Raw genomic sequence first — 26,255 nt, forward strand, 5'->3', positions numbered from 1 at the left:
TTGAAATCTGGGGGCCTTGGGGGCGCTGTTGGACTCTCATAGAGGCGCTGAAAAAAAAATATATAACGTTTATTTTATCTACCAACAATTGTGCACCGCACATCACTGTGTGGCATCGACAATGGAGACCATCTTGAATCAATCAGCTACAGCAACAGTTTGCAGAGTTCAGGTAACAAGCATTGATCACCTTCAAACGAAAAGCCTTCTTTCTTTCTCCGCTCTTTTGTTTCCCCGATGAGCTGCTTTTCCTTTATAAACGCAGACAAAAGCAGTCGTGTCTTCCACTTTTCTTAAAGGCCTCCCCGTCCTGGCTGTTGGATGACGCACACGTTGAAGGGCTTTTGTCCTCAACCGCACCACTCCCCATAGATCAGGGAGGCTTCTAACCATCTTAACATCCGGGTCATCTGTGCTATCGAAGACAAAACAAGTACAACAACATGGATTGTCTTCGTCACTGTCTTGTGAAAAGGTTTAGTGATACAGACAAAGGCTTTGGTTGAGGGTGGCGTTAGGGATGCCCCCCCGACACCTGGTTCTAAATGAGTAAAACCCAGAGTCATGATAAGGTCCTGAGTCATCGGTTCTGCTATCGGTACTTTCTTAGTTACATAGTGAGACGTCCTCGTCTCAAACGTCCTCTCTCTGTCTCTCTGTCTCTGTGTCTTTGTCTCCGGCTCAGCACAGCGTGAGACTCACATCATGATCAGAGAGAAGGAAACATTGTAGAACTCTGGTCGTCTCAAACACAATAAAACCCTCACAAGTAAGTTCATCACAACATGTGACCAACAAGCAGAACATCAGTCTGTCGGTGGAGCAGCCGTCATGTAACGGTAGTGATGTCATACGTTAGTGATGTCATACGGGTGTGATCACAAGTACAGGATCATCAATGAAAGATAATCACTGGGATCATAGATTAGCTGAGAACGTAGTTTAAAGATTTGGGAACTTCTTGTCTTGCTGCTCAAGAAAGACTGTTTGTTTACATACAAATGAATCATGTTTTTTATTGATAAGAGCATCGATGAGGAACCGAACCGATAAGCAGTATTGATAAGAGTATCGATAAATCCTAACGATACCCATAGTCAGTGTAAGCTCTTGTCCAATCAGAAACCCTTTCACAGACTTCCTGTCATGACTCAGGACTCGAGTCCAGAGCTGAAGGTAAATGTGTCCTCTCATTCATCCAGCTGACCTTTAAATAAACCTTTTCATGGGAGGAGAACTCATTTCTCTCACTCCTTTTAGAGCACAGCGTTCATGCTCATTTCAGAAAAAATAAATAAAAAAGTCGTGTTCGGCGATAGCTTTTCTGTGCTTAACTTTCTGGTGCCTCTGGGCTCTTTTTTTACTCTCAGAGATGAAAATCAATTCCATCTTCTGATTGCCTTTTTCTTTTTTTGCCAGCCTCGTCATTGTACACTGTTCTCTGTTACGTTCGTGCATCACCCATGTATATACCTCGCGTTACATTTTTTTAAACTTAACACCATTTCAATGCTCTTTATCTTATGCAGTCCTGAGTAACTTGCTACTTCCGGAGAATCATTATTGAGCCGCTTCTCCGACTTCTTCCCCCGAATCTAAAATGTCAAGGTAACTCTGGGAGATGGAGGGGAGAGCGTGACAAAAGAGAGTAAGGGAGAAGAAGCTGGGGGGGGGGGGGGGTTTGGAGGACGGGGGAGTCTTTGCTGTTATCGGGCAGGCTGATATGCAAGCTGCTGTTTTCTGGCTGTATATCTGTGACACGCACAAACCCTGAAATTACAGTCTCGCTGGCTGGTTTGCACACAAAAAGAAATAATCTAGTATTCTTCCCCAATAGGTTTTTTTGTAATCGGCCTACACCAACTCTGCTACTTGAGTGGCAGTCATTGCATATCTCATTTGTCGCCCCTTCCTGTCATTACATCACTTTTTAATGTGCTGCGTAAAACAAAACCTTTTTTTTTCAGTATGAACGAGCGATGAAGATGTTCACAGTCGGAGCAGCCGCAGGAGACGTTGTGCTTTTTGTCATCTCAGTATACTGTATATGTTTTTCCTGGAATTTGAAATTCTGATTGACTTTGACTAAAAAAGCCGACGAGTGTAAGCGACAGACAAACAGGAGTGATCAATACGACGGGCAGGAGAGAGGAGTAACAGAAGAGTTAGGATGTGTGCTCTCCTCTCTCTCTCTCCCACACTTCCCGTTCTTTCATTTCATTGTGACAAGCTGTACTGACTGGCGTGATCAGACAGGATTGTTCCTCTTCCTGCATAAACAGCAGAGATTATGTGGGAGGGAAAACATTTCGTCCAGACTGACACTTTGATTTTTGATGTTTTTTTAGCCCTCCAGGAAAAAGAAACGGTCGAAATAAACAGTTTGAATATTAGTCAGCTCAAACTATACCTCACTACCAGAAGTAAACTCTAAGTGTAATCGACCCATCTACAGAAGAATAAGATAACTGTGACACGATCTGCTCCCACACGGTGAACTGTGCAGACGACAGATTAGTTTATGGGAGTGAAAACGAACAAAAATGTTATTCTACAGATTATATATTTAAACGGCTTTATTGTATCCCCAGTAACAGAAAAAGGCTAAAGTCGGCCTTTTAGAGGTTAGAGACAATAGATTACATAAAGTCACTTTTGTATTGACGAATCAGGGGACAGCTTTTAGTGTTACGCCATTTAGCGGCGCCGTCGTATTTTAGGGATGCACAATATATAATTGGTCGATTCCATACCTGCTTCCATGAGAAGCAGATAATTATCGGTTATTGGAATAAGAACCAATCACACAGACACCAAAACACCAAAGATGTTAGAACACTCTTTAGCACACAAAAAAGACACACACACACACAACATCCTAATATACATTTTGTTTTGTTTTATTGCCACAAGGAAATGAATAATTAATTACACGTTTCATTTTTTTCCTAGTTGATGATTTAATTATTTTCTGTTGATTACTGCCTTGTTAATGGGAATCCCTGAGTATTTTTTGTGGATAATTAATCTTAGTAATAACATATTTCAGCCTTAATTAGGGTCTTGCCTTTACAAAGCATGTGATAAAAAGCTTTGTTAAATAAAATGCATCATGTTAAATCATCCCACATCAGAACTGTGGAGTGTTTTGTTGAATCACATTATTCTTCCGTGTAACATGAAAACATGTTAAAAGTCGACCGTAGCTGCTTCTCATTCATGTCTGGATGCTTACAAATGTAGAAAAAGCATCATTCAATCGGCCCGTCTGATTCAGCGTGAAGTCAACAATCATTGGGATGAGTTGGTGTTTTAGCTAATTGAGGTCCAATTGGTCCTCTGCGACCTTTATTCTTTTGTTTCCCTGATTCAAAGAGCGGAACGCGGTCCTAAACAGGTGACGGCTTATCCAAATAATTGTTTAATTTCAGATCTTGATTATGTATTAGGCTCGCTTGAACGCTCATTTCCCCAACAACATCCAATTACAATTAGCTAACTGGTAATATAGCAGAGGGTGGAATTGCTTTGGTTGCAGTAGATGTGAAATTGCACTCTTTACATCCCCAGTGACCCAAAAAACAATTTCCTCTAAACTGAAACCCTGCTCGCTGCGCCAGGTCCAGACGCACAAATCACAAGGATGCGCGATAACAACGTATACAGTTAGAGACTTGGAGACAACTGTATTAAGATCGGAGGTCGAGATAGACGGTGTTATGCAGTCGTGTCCTCACTACTTTCATCTGAGATATATAAGACGCAGTGTGGTAAGCATATGGAGCTTGGTACAGAGATCTGTCACTGCCTCGCTGTGATTCACACCCATTTCTTTCTCTCTCGAACCCTTCAGGTGGGGACCTACGAGATGGGGATGATGCAAATGAGATACCCGGTGTGGCCGCGGTACGGCTCCTACCTGGAGCCGGTGTCGGACTACAGACATCTGACGGTGGCCACGCTGGAGGAGAGGCCCTTTGTCATCGTGGAGTCAGTGGACCCGGCGACCGGGACATGTGTCAGCAACACCGTACCCTGCCGACGACAGTCCAACAAGACGGAGACGTGAGTCAATGCTGCCGCTCAGCAACACTTAAGCTGACATACCGAAACTAAAACGTGTGCTTCCACCAACAAGTCAAGTTGCAGTTTACATCCATGTCTGTCCAAACTGTCATCCCTTAATCATTTCATCCTATTAGACATTTGTGTGAAAATGTCATAATCAGCATAGGAATCATTGAGTGATGGCCAAAAAACTTCACAATAACCTTTGACCGCCAAATTCTAATCGGTTCATCATTGAATACAAGTGGAAGCTTGAGCCAAATTTGAAGGAATTCCTTCAAGACTTCCTGAGTTATCGCATTCATGAGAACCAACAAGTCTCATTTTGGCAAGTTACCTTCGGCTTTAACAGGTAATTAGCTAGAGCTCATTCATGATAAAGAAAAAAACAGCAAAAGCAACGTTCAGCATCGGCAAAAATGAGAAGCTGCTACCCGAGTGTCTTTTTAAACTCCTAATGAAAAGAGAAAGAAGAGGAGGAAGGTTTAATAAAACATCTATAGTCCTTGGATCTTAGATAGATAGATAGATCATTTTGAGATTCTGTCCATGTTTACTTCATCAGTACTACAGAACCATTTGCTGACACCAAACAGTCTTTAGTCAAGAAACCATCTTACGAAAGCCCACTTCATATCACTGTACAGTCCTACATGCACTCTCAAATGTTAACATGCCCATCTTAATTGATTTTGTATCTCACTTGAGAGTGCCATTAGGTATGAGATTAAGAGGTTCTTCCCCTGCCATTAGCCCAGGCATGACTTCTTATCACTCAATGAGGTGAGATACTCATTAGGCTGCTCGGCCAGAGTGTAAAATCCTCCGGATCACCCTGTGACCCAATCAGGGAAATATATGTGCTGCATGGTGGGGTATCAATTAGATGGGACGATTAGGCCACGCCACCAATCCTGAACACCTAGAGACTGATATTGGTGTTCATTAGTAGGGGGGAGAGAAGCGCCGGCCGTTATCCATTACTGACAATAGTGTTAACGAGATGAGAGGAACGCGAGATGAGGATCACATCCCCTTCAGTGTTATGGAGGGCTGTAGTGCTTTATCGCTCATGCTGATCAAATCGCCCCAATGGTATAGAAAGTGCATCACTCCCCTGGTCGGACAATGGCACATTTAAAAAAAAGCCAAGGCAGAAGGAGATAAAGTCAATCGGAGGTGAATTAAGCTGAAGGAGAAACATCGACCAAACACGTTTCTCCACGCTTCAAACTGTCTAAACTGAAGGTAGATCTCTGTTCATAGTGAGCGTCTATAGACTACTTTCATTAATTATTACTCTATTGATTGTACTTAGGTTTAATTGATAATTATTTTAGTCTGTAAAATGACAGAAAACAGTGTAGATTACAATCACCCAGACCCCAAAGTGATCTCTTGGAATTGCCTATTTTGTCCCGCCCAAAAGTCCAGAAACCAATAATATGCAATTTACAATTAAACAGAAACACAGCAAACAGCAAATCCTTACATTTGAGAAGTTGGAACCAGCAAATGTTGAGCAATGTTTCTGGACATGTGACCGAAAAAACTAATATAACAAAGATAATAATTGATCAATAATTGACTGAGACACTTTTAACAGGAGTTTGACTTATACTGGATATTGATATAGCTAAGGGTTTTAAATGTATTTTAACATGAATACACCACATGAACAAACATTTGTTGTAAGATCTCTTAGATTTGGTTGAAGAATTATTTGAGAAATGAAATTGTCGGTGCTCTCTGGCAGGCATCACTTTTCCAAATGACGTCAAAGATATCTTTGGTATTTCTGAACTGCAATTGTTTTGTTCCGGCAAGTTATTTATCAGCCAGCCAAGTTATCAGTCGACCTATGATTTAAAATAAGCTGAGAGTTGTTCCAATACTAAAAATGATTGCTGCATCCAAAATCGATGACGGAAGTAGCCAATGATCATCTTTTCCAGCTCTGCTGAGAGTTGCACATGCGAAGTACTGATAGGGTCGATGTTAGCGGAGAGTTAGCCAGAGATAGCAAAATGTCAACAATTTGGCAGCACTGGAAAATCCCACCAAAGTGGTCATCTTCCAATCGGAAGATCGGCGGCTCGATCACCGGCTCCTCCAGTCCACATGTCGAAGTGTCCTTGGGCAAGATACTGAACCCAAAGTTGCCACCGAATGCTGTGCCATCGGTGTATGAATTGTCCTGATGGGCAGGTCAGAAGACCAGAAAGGCGCTACACAAATGCAAGTCCATTTACCATTTAACAGAGTGGTATCCGATCTGTGCTCTGTATCTGCCGGTACGCCAAGTTCAGGTTCTGGAAGGAAAAATGGTACCGAAACCTGAATGACCTCCATGCCCTAAAGTCCCCCCAGCCCTCAACATGGCCATAACTCATAACCCACATCAGTGCTTTCTAAATAGGGAGTCATCAGTCATGCAGGTTTCTCCATTTCAATCCCTCAGCCCCCTTCAAACCCCTACATTGGGCCAGCCTGGCAGACCATCTGTGTAGTTCCCTCATTCGTCCTCAGAGAGGCCTGACAAACAGCCAACAGGGCCCCCGACTTCAGACTTGGCTAAAGCCGCCCAAAGCAGTTAACACAAGCTCTTCCCTTTGGGTCATACGTGTTCTCCGGCGGTATCGGAAACATTCTCAAGCTCTCCATCTCACTGCATTATTACTGCCGGCAGACTCTGGAGATTTATTCAGAGGTGATGCCCCGGTGAAGGGTGGTATTGACCTGGGAAGATAATGTCATCATACATTAACTGTGTTTAATGGGAGCGAGATCATAAGTTGATTAATTAAAGCTGAGACTGAGTGCGGCGGTAGATGAGCTCCCCAGAGCCTCAGAGCAACAGGACTAGAACAACACACAAGAAAGCTGCACCAAAAAAAACCTTCACACAGCGATGTTGATGTTTGAAAACTGTAGTGACTGTATTTTGTGAGGTCAGGATACTGCTTATACTTTGGGTGTATTATTCTTCGGTGTACCAACCCACTGGTTAGTCACACTTACTACTCATTACTGATAAGTAAAGCTGTTCCCAAACCTTTTAGCTGGCTACTTGTAAGCCCCTCGACATGAAACCACTACCCAACAGGCCTGGCAGGCACAGCCCTAAGGACACAACGAGGGTTTAAGTAGAGTGTTTGGGTTTCGTTGAGTTTAGATTCAGTATTAACACAATCCAATATGGTCCCTCACGATCTGAGGAAAGAAACTGTACCTCTGTGGAGACTGGTAAATACGATGCAGGGGCCTTCAAGGCATCTACGTCCAGGGGGCTCATTGTTATTTTATAATCCACCAATGAATGTCAACGTACATTAGCTGAGCATTTTAACTAAAGAGAGATGTTCCCTCTCAGATTGTTTCATTTTTAATAGTTCTTAGAGGCCTGAAGAGGCAAAACTTCACAAGAAAGAAGCAGCTTAATGTAACGAGCTTGTGACTAGAAGGTATAGAGAACAGTTACCGCAACTGAGATGCCTTTGAGCAAGGCACTTACATCTGCTACAGTAGAATCACCAACAGATCGGCATGTAGTTGTAATGGGCAGCTTCCAGGTGTTAATGTGTGTTAAAGAAACCAAGTGGTTCATCATAATTTGGTTGCAAAATCCAATTCCAGTTCAATTCCAGCTGCAGACCTTTGCAGACTTTCACTATACTTTTCAAACTTTTGAACATCAGTGCAGTTGTACTTTAACACCCAATTTAGTTTAAAGTAAAAACAAACACACTATCTAATAATTGTATGTAGTGGAAATGTTGCTTCTCCTCTAATTGTCTAGCGACCCTTCAAATTCATTTCGTGACCTCTTCTGGTCCCGGTCCTGTTTCAGTCTTTTAAAATCTGGCGAATCTGTAGCATCGCAGCTGGGGGAGTGAAGTGGCACTTTGCAGCCTCCTAACTTTATTCACATGAAACATCACCGGGTACAGCTTTACTACTTATTTTACGAGGTCAATTTTTCCCAGAGTGTCTCACTGAGAGTGTCGTGTTTCAATTTTCTTGAGAAGAGATGTAACCATTCCTAAAGAAGCTTCCAAACATTTCTCTAAAAAAAAAAAGTCCACACTTTGAATAAATAACCCGACTCGCACATTTGCAGCAATTCCCAAAGACCCATTTAAATGCTACTGGCAGCCGACGTAAAGCCGAGCCTTGAACCCTGGCATCTGTTGAGACGGGGGATGTTGGGAGTGCTGTGTTTACTCGCGGTCTGCTGTGGCAGCCTTGTTTTTCCTCTGAAGTGTTCATTTGTCGCGGTTTGTTGTGGCGCCGGCACCGCCCCGCTCGCCGCCTCGCCTGTCCGTCTCATTGCCTCCTGGTCCTGATGTGTGGGAGCAGAGTCCATTAGACTGAGGGTCTGGGGGAGGTGAAGGGGTGACGTGTCATTAGTGCTCTCTGCATTGCGCCCATAGCTCACTAGCTCGCTGCCGCATCACCTCACACTGCCCACCTTTATGCGCTGGAGAGGTGTGTCTGTTTTGGTTCCTCTGAAAGCAAATAAAGCTTTAATGTTGGACTATAACTTCTCTTTGGATGAATAAAAACAGAAGTCATCAAGCCAAGATGAAGGAGAGAAAGCCAGACACTTTAAAAGTTTTAGAAATACATCCCTCTCATACAGCAGCGCATTCATTTATGGAAACAACTACAACTACGGCTAGGAATAACAACGGAAACCATTATTCGTTAACCATGAGAGCATTTTTGACCAGTTACATCAGTCTGTCTATAGAATAATCTACGGTATATATGTTAATTTAACATGTGTGTTTAACGTGTGATCATTCAAAATTATTCATCTTTTTCACGTGTTTTCCTACGAATGTCCTTTAACACCTGTCAATTTCCGCTTGTTACATGCATACATACATTTTGTCTTCTTTTTGCAACCAGGCGGTTCCACTTCTGACAAGTGAAGCCAATGCGGAAGTGTTTTACCACCAGGGGGCGACTCCTCTGGTTGTATAGAAGTCTATGAGAACATGACTCTACTTCTCTCTTGATTTATTACCTCAGTAAACATTGTAAACATGAGTTTATGGTCTCAATCTCTAGTTTCAAGTCTTCTTCAATACAGCATGATGTTCATTTAGTACATTATGGTCCATTTAGAGTCAAACAGACCATAAAGCAGGGGATGCTTTAGGGGCTACACGGTGATTGACAGGTCTCAACCAGAGACGTATACGGCGTCTCTACATCATTCCTCCTCAGTCCAAATATGGTCACTTCCTGTTCACTGATTGCAAAAAAGCCAAGATGGCAACGGCCAAAACTCCAAACTTGAGGCTTCGGAGCGGCAGTCCACAAACCAATGGGTGGCGTCACGTTGACTACGTCCACTTATTGTATACATTCTATGTTTGCAACCAGAGGAGTCGCCCCCTGCTGGTCATTAGAGAGAATGCAAGTTTAAGACACTTCCGCATCGGCTTCACTCTTCGGAACTGGAGGTTACCGCCTGATAAGAACTTGGTGGCAAGATGGTGGTGGTCACTTTTGAGCCCTCTGGAGGTGTCGTGGGCCTTTCAACGAAAAACCAAGAAGAGGAGTTCCCCCACATGATGAAGCAACTAAAAATCCTCACATAACCGTAAAACATAGAAAGACTTTTTCTCTAAATCAGAGCAGAGTACAGGATGTTTCACAGGCCACTAAACTAGACCGTGCTCTATTCCTGACTCACGTCACCTGCGTCATCCCATTACCGTTAAAACTGAGGGACATTTTCATCCCCACGTTCCTGGTAATCCTGCTGATAAGTAAGGGGAATTGATTTCAGCCCTTTCGTCAGCCTCTTTTACTTGGTATGCTGAGTCTGTTTAGCTTCTGCTGCGTGCTCTGTCTGAAGATCAGTACTGTATGCGAGCCGGCACGCCGTGTCTTTTTTTTTTTGGTCAGGGTTACTCAGCTTGGCATGTTGTAGGTATTACACAGACGCCTGTCCTCATTAAAACGGTTTAGCATACTGGAGTACACCACAACGCATCCAGGTCTGGGTCAAACTGTCTGGCGATTGGAAGAGAGGGAAATGTGAGGGGAGAACAGGTGTTAGTGAGAGTCTAAAATGAAATAAATAAAAAAAGAGCTATCTGTCGAATTTGTGAAGCGTTTATGCCGCCCTAATAGTTTGGATACGATAATGTGGAAGACTGCTGCATGGCAGAAAACCAGAAGAGGAAGCTGTTGTTAGAGCAGTGACAGTCTGAAGGACTAATGATTACTTCTCCTCATCAGTAAAGTGAGTTTGCTGAGGAATGTCAGATTTTTTGGGGTAACGTGTTCTTCATCTTAAGAATCAGTACAACAACTAATTAGCACTACTGATTTACAAAAGAGGCGACCAATAATCAACTCTGATTTGCTTTATTTACAAAAATTACAGCAAGGTTTTTTGCATTAAAGGCTCAATCAGTAACCATGAATTTACCTGTAAGACTGACTGTTGTACCTTTTACACATGTTCACTGAAAAACACCTCAATTAAATAAAAAGGAGTAGATTTCATCTGAAATAAAGCGTAGGAACCGGGGATCAGGGCTCGAGACTAACGGCGTCTCGGCATCCCGGGGACGATAGAAAATGTTCCTGATAACATTGTGAACAACAAATCTGTGTTGAAATCAGCAGGAGGAGTGCTAGTTAATGCTAGCTTTTAGCAGCCGGTGGGCGGCACAGTCCTGCCTGGCTCAATAACGGAGCTAACTGCTAAAGTTATAGGTTGCATTACGATGCGTTCAAGCTCTAGTCAGAAAAAAATGAGAAATGTGTGATGCTGAAAATGCGTTACTCAAAGTAATAACAACATTAAATGGCTGAGCTGCATGTTTGCACTGAGCCTTTGTATCTGGCACTGACTTATTGAAGTCGTAACTATCCGTCAGGTAACATTTTGAACATTGAACATTTTGAGGCTTTGGCCAAGTTGCCATCATCGTCCAAACAATCCAGCAACGAGGCTCAATCTTGTCTGCCTTTGTTTGCTTGTGATTAATTCACGTTGGATTTGTTTTGGTCCGCCCAGCTGTCCGTCCATCTGTCGGGGCCGTGACATAATAGCAAGCCTGTGGAGTAGCTCCAACTGCCCCCCCTCCCCTAATTTCCACCGTCATCATCATCTTGCCTTACGGTTTCTTCTCAGTCCCGTATGTGTGAAACCCTTGTGTTTCAACATCATTCAACATGTGAGATCTTTGGTTTATGTCGTTTGTAGAAAGGTTTTGTAGAAAAACATGTTCATATTTCTCAATATTGGAAGCTATCTGAAAAAGTATTGTTTTAGTACACGACCAAAAACTGAGGTACTGTATCAGCTCGAGCATTAAAATGCACCAAAATACTGTGGATAGATGATAATGATGAACCTTTGGTTTACCCAGATCATCAAGTGAGAACAATGTTGATTAACATAAAATAAAATGGTTGCCAAAACTATGAAGAAAAGACACATTTTAAACCAGCATTGTGCTGCATTGCATTACATTATATTATTATTTGATTACCAGGAGATGCATGTTTTGTATAACAGCGTTGTCTAAACTACACTACAGTGGACTGTTGAAGGTTATAATTAATCTTTTATGCAGATCATCGACCCCACATATCTAAATATTGCTCAATATTTCTCATTACGCTGTTTTATCCATTTCAAATTTGAGCCTCGATTAAACTGGTATTTCAACACAACACAAACAACGTATTGGATCTAATAATTCGTGATTTCCCCTTCAATTGATAATGTAAAATGAGACTTTAATAGCATCATTTATAACAATGAGAACCGAGCAGTCCAGATGAACAGAAACCAATAATGTAACCTGAAAACCTTGAAGAATAAGTTTCACCCAAAGAGTTTGTTTGAACCATCACCATCTCCTTTTCTGTCTCTCTTTTGCCCCTTAGCATTGTGGGTCACACCGAGCCGTACACTAAGCTGTGCTGTAAAGGCTTCTGCATAGACACCCTGAAGAAGTTGTCCCGCACCATAAAGTTCTCCTACGACCTCTACCTGGTCACCAACGGCAAGCACGGCAAGCTGGTCCGGAGCATTTGGAACGGGATGATCGGAGAGGTAAGGAGCAACGTTACCGGCAGCTAGTCTTAAAGGGCCAGCATCACTACGTGGGGACGTCGCAAAGACGACGAGTGAGGTTCAATTTCTCTGTTAGCTGCTTTTCGTTATCGCAGGAGTGAAATATCCACTACAAACGATGCAAAACATACATCTACAATTTCATGGAAAGAACATTGTTTGATGACTTAATTCCAACAAACCTTTATTTTATTTTTTTTGTCTACTGTTGTACGCAATTTGTCTAGTTATGTAGCTATAAAACGCAGCTTTCTAATAATAATTATTTTGCAAAATTAAACACCATTCTTGTGTGAGGGAGCTCCGTAATCTCCAGAACGCAAAAAGTTAAATATTTAAACTTTGGACGTTAATGCCGTCTACCTTTAGCGGTATTCTGGTATATATATATATATATATAAATATATATATGTATATCTGGTTTGCCGTTTATCTTCTGTCTGATTACATGTGAATGCAGCATTAATGTCGTTTTAATTTGTTAGATTTAAGGCGTTTACAGCTACCGTGGGGCCCAGTGTGCACAGAAACCTTCATGATTAACAAACCAACGACAATACGCCTTTAAATGTACTAGTATCAGTTAAAGACTTGTATATTATTTTTAATAATAATTCCTGAATTCCTTTTTCTTCCATCGATATCAAGACAATTGTAACTAACTTACAATCTGAAAGATGCTATAAAATTGATCGATAGAATCTGCCTTCTGCTAAACATTGAAAGATGTTTCTGGAACAGCAAATTCATTTCAAATCCTTGATCACAAACCAGTTTGTCTGTGGTGTAACTCGGCCCTGGATGTCCGATCTCGAGTAACCAAGATTGAACAAAATAGAAACGTTTTAAAGAAAAATGAGGACTTTTTATCTTTAAAACGGGCCAAAACTCCAAATAAGCGAGATCCTACGTTTCCTATAATGTATCTTTGATAGCATCGTTCCTGAGACCCTTCCTGCCGAGTGAACCTTTCAAGCTCCTTATGGAGTGTAACCTGCTTATTAGGATATTATTGATGTAAAAGAATTTAGGTTTGACATTCATGTTAATCGTTTGTTGTTGTAGATATGTTCTCCCAGCCTACACTATAGACTGTAAACACTCCGTCAAGGAAAAACTGTCACAAAAAATTTGACTTGAATTAGGAGCAGGGAGGAAATATTTCTCCGTAACGGACATCATCATTGAGACATAGAACCAGTTTAAAGTAGCAACATATTAATCCAGAAACACAAACTACAACATTCAGATCACGATACCTTCTGAAGAAGATGAAAGTCATTTTGATGCTGCCGTTTACAACTCTAATGATCTGGATCTTTCATCGTGTCTAAATTTGCTTCATTATCATCAAGAACCTTCAAATTAAAAAAAGCAAATCTTTATTTTAACTTCACTTGATTTTTTGTGTTTATTACTTTTTGATGTTATCCGAGTAAAACCCAACGATCGACCAATTGTGGTATTAAGCTTAAAAAGCAATCATGAATGTAAAAGCCGTATCATTTTCTTTGATAATGAGCAAAACATTGTGTGTTACAACACACAGATAAGATAAGAGTGAGATCACAGTGAAAGCCTCAGACAAGGCTGCTTCGGCTACACACACACACACACGCACACACACACATACAAAGAAAATCCATTATCAAGTCAAGAGTGAATTGGTATCAAGGTCATTGTGGTGGGTGAGGAAAGAGAGAGGAGTCGTCGGTGTCCTTGTGAATAATCTCGGTAGCCGGACTCCTCTTCAGGAATCGGAGGATACAACATTAGCTGGCCTGTATTTGTACAAAAAAACAAAACAAAGGCTATTGTGGTCAATGAGGCATCTCCCTCCATAGCAGCGCTAATGGCTTGAATGAGGCAGAGTGTCTGGACTGTAAATCTACCGGCTCTCCATCAGTGTAACAAACAGTGCTGTGTGTGTGTTATACAGTCACAGGGGCTTTGAACTGCAGAGGTTTGTCCAGAGCCCCAGAGCCCTGCTGTGAATAAACCCACTTCCTGCTTGTAATATTTGTCATTAGACGCCATATTTATCAATTTAATTATTTTATCAATTTATTTATTTATAATTGTATATGTATGTCTTTATTTTATATATATTTATTTGTTTCATATATAATTATTTATTTATGTATTTTCTTTAATTCTTTTTTAATATTGTGCACAACGAGGCGTCTCCCTCCGTAGGAGAGCTAATAGGCAGAACAGGTCGGGCTGCAGAGGTTCGACCGGAGCCCCAGTGACCTTAGCCTGCTGTAATAATTCCACTTCCTGTTTGTCATGCTTGTCATTAGACGCCTTATGTAATAGGCACTATACTATATGCAGCGACACAATGCATTAAGAGATGGATTAGATTACACAATGCATTGGTGGAAAAAAAAAGGCTGGAAAACATTAGACAAAGGCTTTTGAGTCGTGTCCAGCTGGCTGCCGGGTGGTCGCCTGAAGAACCAGACAGTACATCATCCTCAGGGACGGAGGCCCAGCGCGTTGCTTCACTGATGGATGAGATTTATCTCAAAGGTCAGCAGTGGACGTCCAGCATTATGTTGCACGCTGTAAGACGGGGTTCAGATTTATGATAATGCCGGACAAACTCTGCATTCGTGTATTCATGACACCTAAAACTATAAATATATAAATATATATATATATATATATCTTTATTGACTTCCCTCAGGTGTTCTACAAGCGGGCGGACATGGCCATCGGCTCGCTGACCATAAACGAAGAGCGCTCCGAGATCATCGACTTCTCGGTGCCGTTTGTGGAGACGGGGATCAGCGTGATGGTGGCCAGGAGTAACGGGACCGTCTCACCATCTGCCTTCTTAGGTGAGACACTCGTCTGTGCTCCCCCGAAGTAATGAAGACGTACGGATGTGGACGTGTGACACATACTGGGATTGAAACAGCACCAGTTCCTGTCACCTCTGGTTACTCTTTAAACTTGTACCGTTTATGTTTTATGCTTATTTTTATTTAAAATATTTATTTTATTTACTTATTTTATCAATTTATATATTTATTTACTTATCTATTTATTTATTTTATTTCCGTTTATTTTAGTTGTATTTTTTGTATTCTATATATTTGACATACTGTATTTTCCTAGATTTATTAGGTTATGCATATGTTTATTTATGTCCGGGTCAAAAGATGATAACTGGCTCTCTTTGCCTTCTGGCTGGTTTATTTAATCAACAGGCATTGAACATGACTTATAAAATATTAAAAGTCAAAGTAAATAAAAACCCTAAAGGGAGAAATGTGAATATTGTACCTTCAGGACGGTGACAATAAATACAATATGTGCTATAAATACAAATCAGTGATTCTGCTTCCTTTAATGCTAGTAGTAGAATCATTAGTCTTTGTTTGCCCAGTTTTCTTCAGATGACGTTTGAATGATGAGCTCTTCCTTTTGCTTGACTCTGTCCTGTCTCCTGTCTCCTGTCTCCTCTGTCCTCTGTAGAACCATACAGTCCGGCGGTCTGGGTGATGATGTTCGTCATGTGTCTGACCGTCGTGGCCATCACGGTCTTCGTCTTTGAATACTGCAGTCCGGTCGGGTACAACCGCAGCCTGGTCAGTGCCAAAGGTGAGTCTGGCCTCCCTCCGTCGTCCATCTGCTGATCCTCTCTTCACAGCCGCGACAGCGGGGAGGAAGAGGATTGTTGTTTGGTTCGGAGTCTTATGTGGAAGTACAGTGAGCTCTAAATTTAGGTCTACCCTCTTTAAAAAAAAAACTTAAGCTTTAGAGTGACGCACTGGAAAAGATGTAAGATAACATACTGTATTTTATACGAATTATACTTCAGCTACTACTTTAGTTTCCACTTAAACTGTTTCAATAAACAAATTCAATGTCTTTTTAACATTAAACTAAATTGTCATAATGGCAGGGTAGTGTTAAAACAGCAGATAAGATGCATTTTTAAACATTATAATGGAAAGAATATCTTACTTTTATCATGATGCAGAAAAAAAACCTGCATATTTATTTATTTATATTTATATTTATTTAAACTGATTGTAAGTGATTAAATTAATTAATTTCAATATTGGCCTCCCTGAACTTCCACACACAGAGATGACAAACACTGAAGTGGTATCGAGAGGGTTTAGACAACATGTGAAATCAAAGTCTATTGACAGCGGCCACGTGTTGGATCGATGCCCGGAACACTGAGATGCTGCCGTTTCATTTGGGAGCCGTGTGGTTCTGTTAAACATCTTACAATGGATGAAGGTCAGAGGTGCTTCGCTCATGCCGCCGCCGCTCGTCTTTGTTTTTTTTATGTATTTTAGGGTGTTTTGCATTTAAGATGCCAAAATTTATAACAACGTGAAAAAGCGTCACGTTCTCATTGCAGGAACAAGATCAAATCGGTTGTTTACGTTTTAGTTCAGACATGTAACAGGACAGCTGCTTCATCGTAACGACAGCACTGACAGATTCCCATTTGCATTGAAATACTACACCAATAACACCTGCATACCCAACGGGGGCCGACTGGCACTGGAACGAAAATCCAATCAATCCAGCTTTTGTCAAAATTCCAACAGCTTGATTTGTGTGCCGACTGACGCCGAGTCCTGTTTCTAGAGCCCGGAGGTCCCACCTTCACTATTGGGAAGTCTGTGTGGCTGCTGTGGGGGATCGTCTTCAACAACTCGGTCCCCATCGAGAACCCAAAGGGCACCACCAGTAAGATCATGGTCCTGGTCTGGGCCTTCTTCGCCGTCATCTTCCTGGCCTCCTACACAGCCAACCTGGCAGCCTTCATGATCCAGGAGCAATACATCGACACCGTCTCCGGACTCAGCGACAAAAAGGTGCGGAGCTCCGTTATCGTCATTGACAGACCTGTCTGTGTGTGTGTTGTTGTGTTTGATGTGCAGCTTAGGAACAAAGTGCTCTATTTCTGGGTGTGTAAACAGCGTGAGCTAGCGCTACGAAATGCAAATGTCCAGAAGTGTCAATGTCATGGCTGTGACTTTCCCCCGCTAAAAACATAAAAAGAGTTCATGGAGAGTAAGTGGTGAAAATTGAATTACATCCCCGGATTCTTTAGATAGAGTTGTCCGTGAAAAGCCGATGAAATGTAATACGTAAGTGGATTTTCTGGCGGGGACGCAGATTATACATTTTTTGGGTATTATCTTGTGCATGTGTGTGTGTCTGGCCTGAGGATGTGTTTTATAGGAGTATTGACAAGGAGATCCGTGTCAAACCGCCAGCACAAGAAATGCTTTTCTAGAATCTTTGCTCGCAGGCAACTGAAGGGATTAAAGAGGCATTTGAGGAAAAGACCAAGCTGTCCACTGCTCATTAGGATTCTGGCAAAGTCATTTGCAATCCCATCTCATTATACATTAACTCATTCATTCTATGCAGAGAAAGAAGCAAAGAGTCGTGTTGACAGCGAGCCCATAGATTATTGAACAGCATTCTGCACGGCGGCATGGTGGGCATGCAGGGGTTTGCACTGCTGTTTGTCCAGCTGTGCAGAACACCCCCCCCCCCCCCCCCTTTCAGGTTAAGTAAATGTAAATGAGGTACAAGATGAAGCCACATAAGAGTGACCTTGCATCAGAGGAGAGGAGTGATGGAGACGAGCAGAGCGGCTCTAAAGGACCCTGCGCCGTGTTGAGGAAGATGATTACCTCATCTCCACAGGATGGACACTTGACTTATAAGTCCTTGTGATGGGGCAACACATCATGTTGACTCTGACATCGACCAACCTCTGTCAATCCCACGTCACACGACATCTCTGTCCCGTGAAGTAACACAGCGAAAAACAAGCCGATGTTATCCTTTTTAAAACACGTCTTTTGGTCAGTGTTCCCTCTGAGACGTCAACGTGTTGTTGTAGCGCGTGTTTGGTGGTGGACGACGGTTTGCATCCTGTTTTCTAACCATCAAACAACAGCAACGGTTCCTCTCATACTGTAGATATTTGTTTGTTTGGGAACGGAGCCGTGGCTGAGCTCAAAAGTGTGGCGCTAGTAAACCTGAGGGGAGAAACACCAATGTGTCCCCTATAACGCCACAATGTGGTGAACAAATCTGTGTATGGAATGGAGAATCTGGAGAATGGAAGAAGGCGAGCTAGGTAACGTTAGCTGTTAGCATCCGGTGGGGCAACAGAGTGCTGCTTGGCTAAATAACAGAGCTAACGGCTAAAAAGGAAAGTTAGCGAGAAACTTGAATGAATAGAGTTGTTTGAGGGAGATGTTTTCACAGCAACATAAAATGGATATTAAAGAGAGAATTATAACCCGACAAACACAGACCGATCTGTCATTTTGATTGTAAGATGTCTTTAGATTAAAGATTAAAAGTGGAGCTTTTGAGTGATTCTTTGTGTAGAAACTTAGTTTTACAGATGTGTTGATTAAATAAACAAATTTTTTAGTCGACAACATCGCGTGAGTGCTAGTCGACTAAGAAGAGGACGGCCTTTACTAACACTAGTTTTAAGTAGCTTATAATACATAATTGAAGCTACTAATCCCGAGATTCTTTTTTAATCAAAGCAAATATTCAAATGAAGATTGAACTAATTGAATTGTGTGCATTTATGCAAATACCCACTATAGATACAGAACATTTGATGTTTTACTCTTCAGGACAGTACGTCTGGAGCCTCGCCTGCATGTAGTCTTTTTCAACCCAAAGGATAAAAAGAATGGCATCACGAAGACGATGATGGAATCAGTATCGATAAAATCTTATCAATTGAATCCATATCACACGTACAGAAACTTGACCATGAGAGATTGCTCGAGGCTCGATACCAGAATGCTTCATGTTCAAGATGTCCAGATATGATTTTGTCCCTTTTCTCATGTGCAGTTTAAACTGTCCCTCTGCTAACGTACTGAGAACATATTTGCATAAGGTTAATTAAAAAGAGCAGTTTTGTCGATTGCCTTTCCCCCCCGTCTCACTCTCTGTCCTCACAGCTAATTAAATGCATACGATACTCCCAACAGGAAAAAGATGAAATGTTCATTTTCTTACTGCAGACAAGGATATTTGGATTTCTGTTGGACACATTGTCTGAGTGTTTAGTCTTTGAATTATAGAGTTAGATGTCTGAATTAATAGAGCAAGAGGGTGGCAGGATAACTAGCACAAAAGCACTCGGGAGTTGAGGCAGAAATTACAAAAATAGCAAAGTGGTGAATGTCATTGTATTAATATCTCAGAGCTTTTTTCATCGTGGCTCTAAAGTTTTTATGGAGCTTCTAAATAACAGAAAAGAGCAGCTTAATGAAGTCACGATTCAACCATCTGTGTGATGGAACAAACTGCGTATGATTATGTATTCAAGCACATGTGCAATCAATCAATATCACAGATCATTCCTGTCATTATCAATCCCTGCTCTGCCTCTCTCGACAGTTTCAAAAGCCACAGGAGCAGTACCCTCCGTTCCGCTTTGGTACGGTCCCAAATGGCAGCACAGAGCGCAACATAAGGAGTAACTACCCCGAGATGCACTCCCACATGGTCAAATACAACCAGAAGGGAGTGGAGGATGCCCTTAACAGCCTCAAAACAGGGTAGGTGTCAGCCAAGGCTCGTACAAAATATCTGTTGAGTGAGGAACTGAGAGCCTGAAGCAGAGCCAAACAGTGATATAATGGCCGTTTGAGTAAAAACTCATTCTCTTTATGCTGCTAGGAAACTGGATGCCTTTATCTACGATGCTGCCGTGCTGAATTACATGGCTGGCAAAGACGAGGGCTGCAAGCTGGTGACCATTGGCAGTGGGAAAGTGTTTGCCACCACTGGATATGGCATCGCCCTGCAGAAGGACTCACGCTGGAAGCGACTCATCGACCTGGCCCTGCTCCAGTTCCTGGCTGATGGTAAATTCTACATATTGCCAGTAATGCAAATTTAGAGTGTCGAGAGAGAGAGAGAGAGAGAGCATGTGTGATGATCACAGTATATAAGAAGTGGACGTAGTCGTCGTGGCGTCATCCATTGGTTTGTGGACTGATGTTTTGAAGCCTCCTGTTTGGCGTTTTGGCTGCCGCCATCTTGGCTTTTTTGCAACCAGTGAACAGGAAGTGACCATATCTTTTACATCCCTAAATGCTATAATAACTGGATTTGCACTTTGTCCATGAACTTGAATAAATGGAGAAGAATGGATGAGAAGAGAGAAAGAAGAAACAACCCATAATGTACTCTAATGATACAATAAAGGCTTCCATTAAAAAGAACAAGAACGCAGCAAGGGGGAAATGGGAATGATTATAGGGTATAAAATACTATTATAGTAACGACTCATCCAAATGAGAGGCGCGTCATAAATGCATGTCATAAAGACCTAATACCAAGAGGTGATTTAAAACGTGACACTTATTCTGACGACCTAAGCTCCTCGGGCAAGTTACTTCAAAGCCTCGAGCAAAAGCCTGGTCATCAATAGATGCTAAGAAGAACAATACAGCTCATTGCATAATATATCAAACTGAGAGGCCATACACAGAATGCTGCAATATTATTACTTCTCACAGAGACCATTAGCAGTAAAATCCTGTGATTTAGACTGAAGCCCATTTTACTTTTGGCAATAAAGAAAAGGAGACACCGGCTGGAATACACGCACAAAATATTTTTAAATTTGAATATTCCCATGGTCCTAATAATACCTGTGACAATAAAATTAAATAACAATTAAATAACTAAGCACATCAGCAGCAGCTTTATCCAGTGCAACACTCAAAAGTGAAGCCAATGCTGAAGTGCATTCTCTCTAATGTCCACCAGGGGGCGCCTCCTCTGGTTGTATAGAAGTCTATGAGAAAATGACTCTACTTCTCTCTCGATTTATTACCTCAGTAAACATTGTAAACATGAGTTTATGGTGTCAATCTCTAGTTTCAAGTCTTCTTCAATACAGCATGATGTTCATTTAGTACATTATGGTCCATTTAGAGTCAAACAGACCATAAAGCAGAGGATGCTTTAGGGCGGGGCTACACGGTGATTGACAGGTCTCTACCACCACCGCTTTGTCCGGTGTTTTCGTCTCATATTTAACCAGTTCATGAAAGTTAGCATTAGCATTTGGTTGTACTTAGCTAGGGTGACACCACGGTACAGTTTTTGGTAACACCGCCATGTTTGTACCCATAACCATATTAAAGGTTATTAAGACTGTATTCACTATGAGCGGATATTGTATTGCAGGATTGGATTTTTGGGTAGAAAACAAATGAAATATGGTTGGTGATTGTCAGGTTAATTGCCAACATTTACTCACTATGTCAGCAGAAAACAAAATCTGCCCGAAATTACGTCCAAAACTGAACAGATTGTATTAAATCGTCAAGAACATTAAGCCCATCCTAAGTATGTTTTGCTTTAAAGCGCCCGGAAAGCTAATTGGGGTTCAGTGTCTCACTCAAGGACACTTCTCCATGTGGACAGGATGTGCCAGGGATAGAACCGCCAACCCTGTAATTTAAGGACAAACCGCTCTACCTCCTGAAGCCAGGATTGGTTTTGCATTCACTAAATCACAAACAGAAGAACTGAACAACCTTGTACAGTTGTACCTGGAGTGCCGGTTATATGAGAGCAAATTTCATTATCCCATGCAGATTAATTTTCACGAGAGGCCCGAGGCTGTTTCATTACTCTCTTTTAAGTCCCCAAATAACACGAGTAATATGCAAATAAGTGTTTCTCCTCTGTGCTCCTAACTCACAGGTGACACTCAGAAGCTGCAGACCGTCTGGCTCACAGGCATCTGCCGCAATGAGAAGAAAGAGGTGATGAGCAGCAAGCTGGACATTGACAACATGGCGGGGGTCTTCTACATGCTGCTCGTAGCCATGGGCCTCAGCCTGCTGGTTTTCGCTTGGGAACATATGCTTTACTGGAAACTACGCCATTCAGTCCGCAAAGCAAAGCGCCTGAACTTCCTCCTGGCGATCAGTCGAGTAAGTCATTGTTACACAAGAAATGCTGCAACACGGGCAGGACAACTTGTGTCATTTCATGAATAATATTCCATGAAAAACAGCAGTAGTTGTGAGAGTTTTGTAATAATCAGTACGGTGCAGGAGGAGTAGGTCTCATTTTATAGCGACAGTTTTTGCAGACAGAAGTTGCAGAGGATGTTGCTCATGTGACGGCTTTGCTACGAGGCTGGAAAGCCTGCTGGCTGCTTTTGAGGTTTCCTTCAAGACATAGATTTAGAAATATCGGCACTCCAAATGAAGTCAAATGAGTACCCGACCAGCCATGGGTCAAGGGCAGCAACAATAAAAACAGATAATAAAATCAAATGAGTTGAAAGCAATAAAAAGGACTTCATGGAAACTTGCTGAAATATTGTGACGGCCGTGATCCCTGAGAAACTGAATTCAAATTGCCCGATTAAAGAAAGCTTCATCTGTGTGTCGACAGAAGGTCAGAGGCGGGATTAAGTTTTCCAAACAGATACACAATTTGAAAGTAAAATAAAGCTGGTGGGGGGGATATCAAATTGAGAAACTAATAAATGGCAAGTGCATGATCAGCAACTTATTCATTTATACGTCTGAGCTTTGCTTTAAAAGATCAAACATTTCAACAAGAATATAAAACGACCAGAAACAAACAATGAATATCTTTCTGCAATTTCCATGTAATTGTTTTTGTCTCATTTGCTCTGTAAGTTAATAGAAATTTCATGGAAATGTACCAAAATTAAACAAAACCCGATTGAAAGCCTTTGGGAGTTCGGCAGCTTGTTGGTTCATTCTGGTATCTGATGAGGATTAACCCTCTGAACCCCAAAACCCACCGGCAGGCTGAAAAGCACGTTTTCTTCCCAAAACACAGTTCATCCTAGCCAGAAGCTTTAAAACCCCAAATTTTTGTCACCGTTTCATCTTTCTGACGGTCCTTGAACACATCATGTCGGACAAAAGCTTCAATCAGAAAAAGCAACTGAATCAAAGATTAAAATTGTGATATTTCATCAAAAACATTTAATTCTCCACGTCTCATTTAAAATCTTTGCCCTAATAAACCGTTTGCTTTATGTCATGTGACAACAATTCTGACAGAGCAGAGAGGAGAGGCTGGAAGTAGAGGTTGTAAACATGTAAATAGTTTAATATATGTATAACATGTAGAGCCTCCAACACTTGTGGGCAATTGGAGAAATGTTGGATGTATAGATTCCAGATTTAACTTGCGTTCTTTATTCATTTTTATGGCATCATAACTGCTATACTGCTTAAAAGACATGTTTGAGTTCTCTCTGCTTCTAGCCTTATTCCATAGAGGTGCAGGACTTTTATATTGCAGTAAAAAGCCTCAGAGAGTAAAATGGGACGGGAGCAATAAAAAACGCCACAAAACTGCTTTGGGTTCAGTTCATAATTTGACTTTTTTTGTCTCTCTGCAGGGCATCTACAGCTGCTTCAATGGAGTGGAGCAAAGTGACCACAACGGCAGCATGCCGAGTCCGGACGTCACCGCCAACTACACACAAGCCAATATGCTAAAGATGCTGAGGACGGCCAAGGACATGGTGTCCTCCGCCAGAGTGGAGAACTCTCTAGACAATGCCACCAAAACAATAGAGAACTGGAGCAGGCGGGGGGTCGACAATGTGCGGGTTGGCCTGCCGCCCAGAGTGACGACCACGGACATGACTCACGGCCGTCTGCCCTACATCTCCAGCATCTCGGACAACCACTCGCCGTACCCTCAGAGGGCCCTCACACCCACCTTCCCGATTCATTATGGAGACACCACCACCCAGCCCCTCCTGGAGAACCCCCGCGTGGTGACCCGACCCATGCCGCTCCGCTACACGCTGCCCGCCCGCAACACCCAGCACGTCTTAGAGAGGACTCTGCCCATCTCCAGCCTCAGCAGTCCTCACATCGCCATGCGGGACCCGGTTTCCTCCGCCACTTCCAACCCCCACCACGGCAGCAGGCTGTATGTGGAGAACCAGGCCCGGCACCCGACGTCCCCGTTTGTTCCTTACAGGGAGTTCCAGGTGCCCGACATCTACGTGGAGCACAAGGGGCCCCTGAGGAGGAAGTTTAGCTACCCGCCTGACTGCGTGAGCAGGAGGAGGCGGTCCCATACCTACGTGTTTGACGCTGCAGACCCCAGAGTGAGAGTCGACTATGACGAACCTCGATCCTGCCTTGCCGAGTTGAGGGCCAACCACCTCCTGAACAACCATACTCCCGTTGCGGCTGCCATGGCGTGCACTCCGGGACACTACCCAGGCGGCAGTTCAAGCTGCAACTCCTGTATGAAGTCCTATCTGGAGCCCGAAATGGACGACGTACCGCTCCTGGGGAAGGACAAACTCAACCGCCGCGCCTCGTTCCTCAAAGCCACGTGGGGCAACGACAGGATCCATCAGGTAGACGAAACAAAGCCCTCCACATCCAAATCCTCCGCCCGTGTAGACATGCCCGACATGTTTCCTCGGGTGGTGGTGGCCAACCCAAAGCCCAACAAGCTATACGGCAGTCTGGGGCACAACCTGTCCTGCTACCCTTTGGCTGCTGAGCCCGCATACTTGGACCCAGCCCACATGGGCTCCTACCCCTACAAGCAGAAGCTCAAATACTCTGAGTCCACCCGGCTGCCCTCGTACAGGGAAGCCATCCTGCAGAACGCCGCTGCCCTGCGCCGTTCCTCCTCCACGGTGGTGCACAGACACTACTCCACCTACCTGAACTCGTACACGGACTTACCGGTGTATGTGGGGCCACTGGCCCAGAGACCCTCCCAGTTCTACGACAGCTCCAAGGACATGTGCCACTTGTTTCCCTGTGCGAGCCACTGCCCGGATAACGCAGCGATGCTGCCTCGTATGGGTGACAGGCAGGTGCTTTACCACAACAATATGTTCGGGTCCTACGATGGCACAGGAAAGAGGGAGGACCCAGGCTCTGGGAACAGAGAGCGGAGGCAGGTGTTGGTGGCGCGCAGAGTCAACAGTCCCTATGTGCCAAAGCCCTGGGGCAGGGTATCCAGCCTGGAGTCTGAGGTCTGAGCCCCCATCCTTACTGGACCTCCACTTGGCTCGCAAACTGAGCCCCTCTAACGAGGGGCATGCCTGGGGGGGGGGGGGTTCTCCCCTCGGCCTCTGGTTAAAGCAGAAATGTAACTCTACACCAACAGTGTATTTGAGAGTGTTGACTCTCAATGATCAGCGCAATAATATCTTTGGCAGCGAACATAAAAGGAGAAGACACTGACGAGCAAAATACTGCTGGGACTTTGTAAGCCAAACTTTAAACTACTAGTAAAAGAAAAAGGAAATGTTGAAAAGTATTTAATAGATAAGAATTTAACCTGTTGATTGTTATTTAAAGGATTTTTAAGTGCTGTGTTGCTATGTGAACGATTTCTGGGAGACAATATACTGTAGCCTCTCGATCTGATGAAGACTTGAGACATTTCTTTTTTCTCATTTTTTTTTTTCTCGGCAAAGTCATTTCAGTACTTACCATTTCAACTGAGAGATGAATTATTAAGATCATTTTGGGATCCACTGACACGTGGTCTGAGAGTTTTCTAAGTCCACGTCCTGCGAGGGTTTCTGCTCTATTAAAACCATTAAAGAAAAGCATCACGCGTATTTCCATTGTTCCACTACCCTTTAATAAAGAACAAGGTCATCTCAAGCACCTTTTGGAATCATCTGTCATCTCAATCTATATGTTAAACATGCTCTCACCTTGCACAGCGGTATAATGACTGCGACACAATGCGCACACACAATCTATTATTTCAATGGGCCAACTCTCACAGAACGGATGATTATGTGAATACGGTTTATGTTCTCCGGTTGATATCGAGTCCTTTGGCACCACGTGCTCCAACAAAGTGCTCCAACCAATTCACTCGACATGCAGCGGAGAAGCTAGGCAGCAGACAAGTGTTAAGTTCTGCATATTGAAATCACAAAGACACCATGGTTTGAATCAGAGAAGCTGTTTTTATGAAATATATAATGTGGTGCTGATGAGCAGCTGATGATCATCAGTAGATGATCAACAGT

The 26,255-nt window shown here is 42.8% G+C and overlaps 1 protein-coding gene across 1 annotated transcript in view; it reads left to right on the top strand.

Annotated features, from left to right (window-relative positions):
* The window catches only part of grin2ca (glutamate receptor, ionotropic, N-methyl D-aspartate 2Ca), a 44,607-nt gene extending 19,363 nt beyond the window's left edge, over window positions 1–25,244 (top strand). The window contains exons 4-12 of the mRNA XM_076086612.1: window positions 3,854–4,065; window positions 11,992–12,160; window positions 14,874–15,027; window positions 15,668–15,793; window positions 16,802–17,031; window positions 19,610–19,770; window positions 19,892–20,079; window positions 21,935–22,167; window positions 23,625–25,244. Of these exons, the coding sequence (XP_075942727.1) occupies window positions 3,854–4,065; window positions 11,992–12,160; window positions 14,874–15,027; window positions 15,668–15,793; window positions 16,802–17,031; window positions 19,610–19,770; window positions 19,892–20,079; window positions 21,935–22,167; window positions 23,625–25,244 (3,093 nt within the window). The remainder of the gene's footprint in view (window positions 1–3,853; window positions 4,066–11,991; window positions 12,161–14,873; window positions 15,028–15,667; window positions 15,794–16,801; window positions 17,032–19,609; window positions 19,771–19,891; window positions 20,080–21,934; window positions 22,168–23,624) is intronic.
* Window positions 25,245–26,255: the final 1,011 nt, after the last annotated feature.

Source organism: Anarhichas minor, unplaced genomic scaffold (assembly GCF_050575085.1).
Source record: "Anarhichas minor isolate MPS153535 unplaced genomic scaffold, ASM5057508v1 ptg000007l, whole genome shotgun sequence".
Taxonomy (NCBI): domain Eukaryota; kingdom Metazoa; phylum Chordata; class Actinopteri; order Perciformes; family Anarhichadidae; genus Anarhichas; species Anarhichas minor.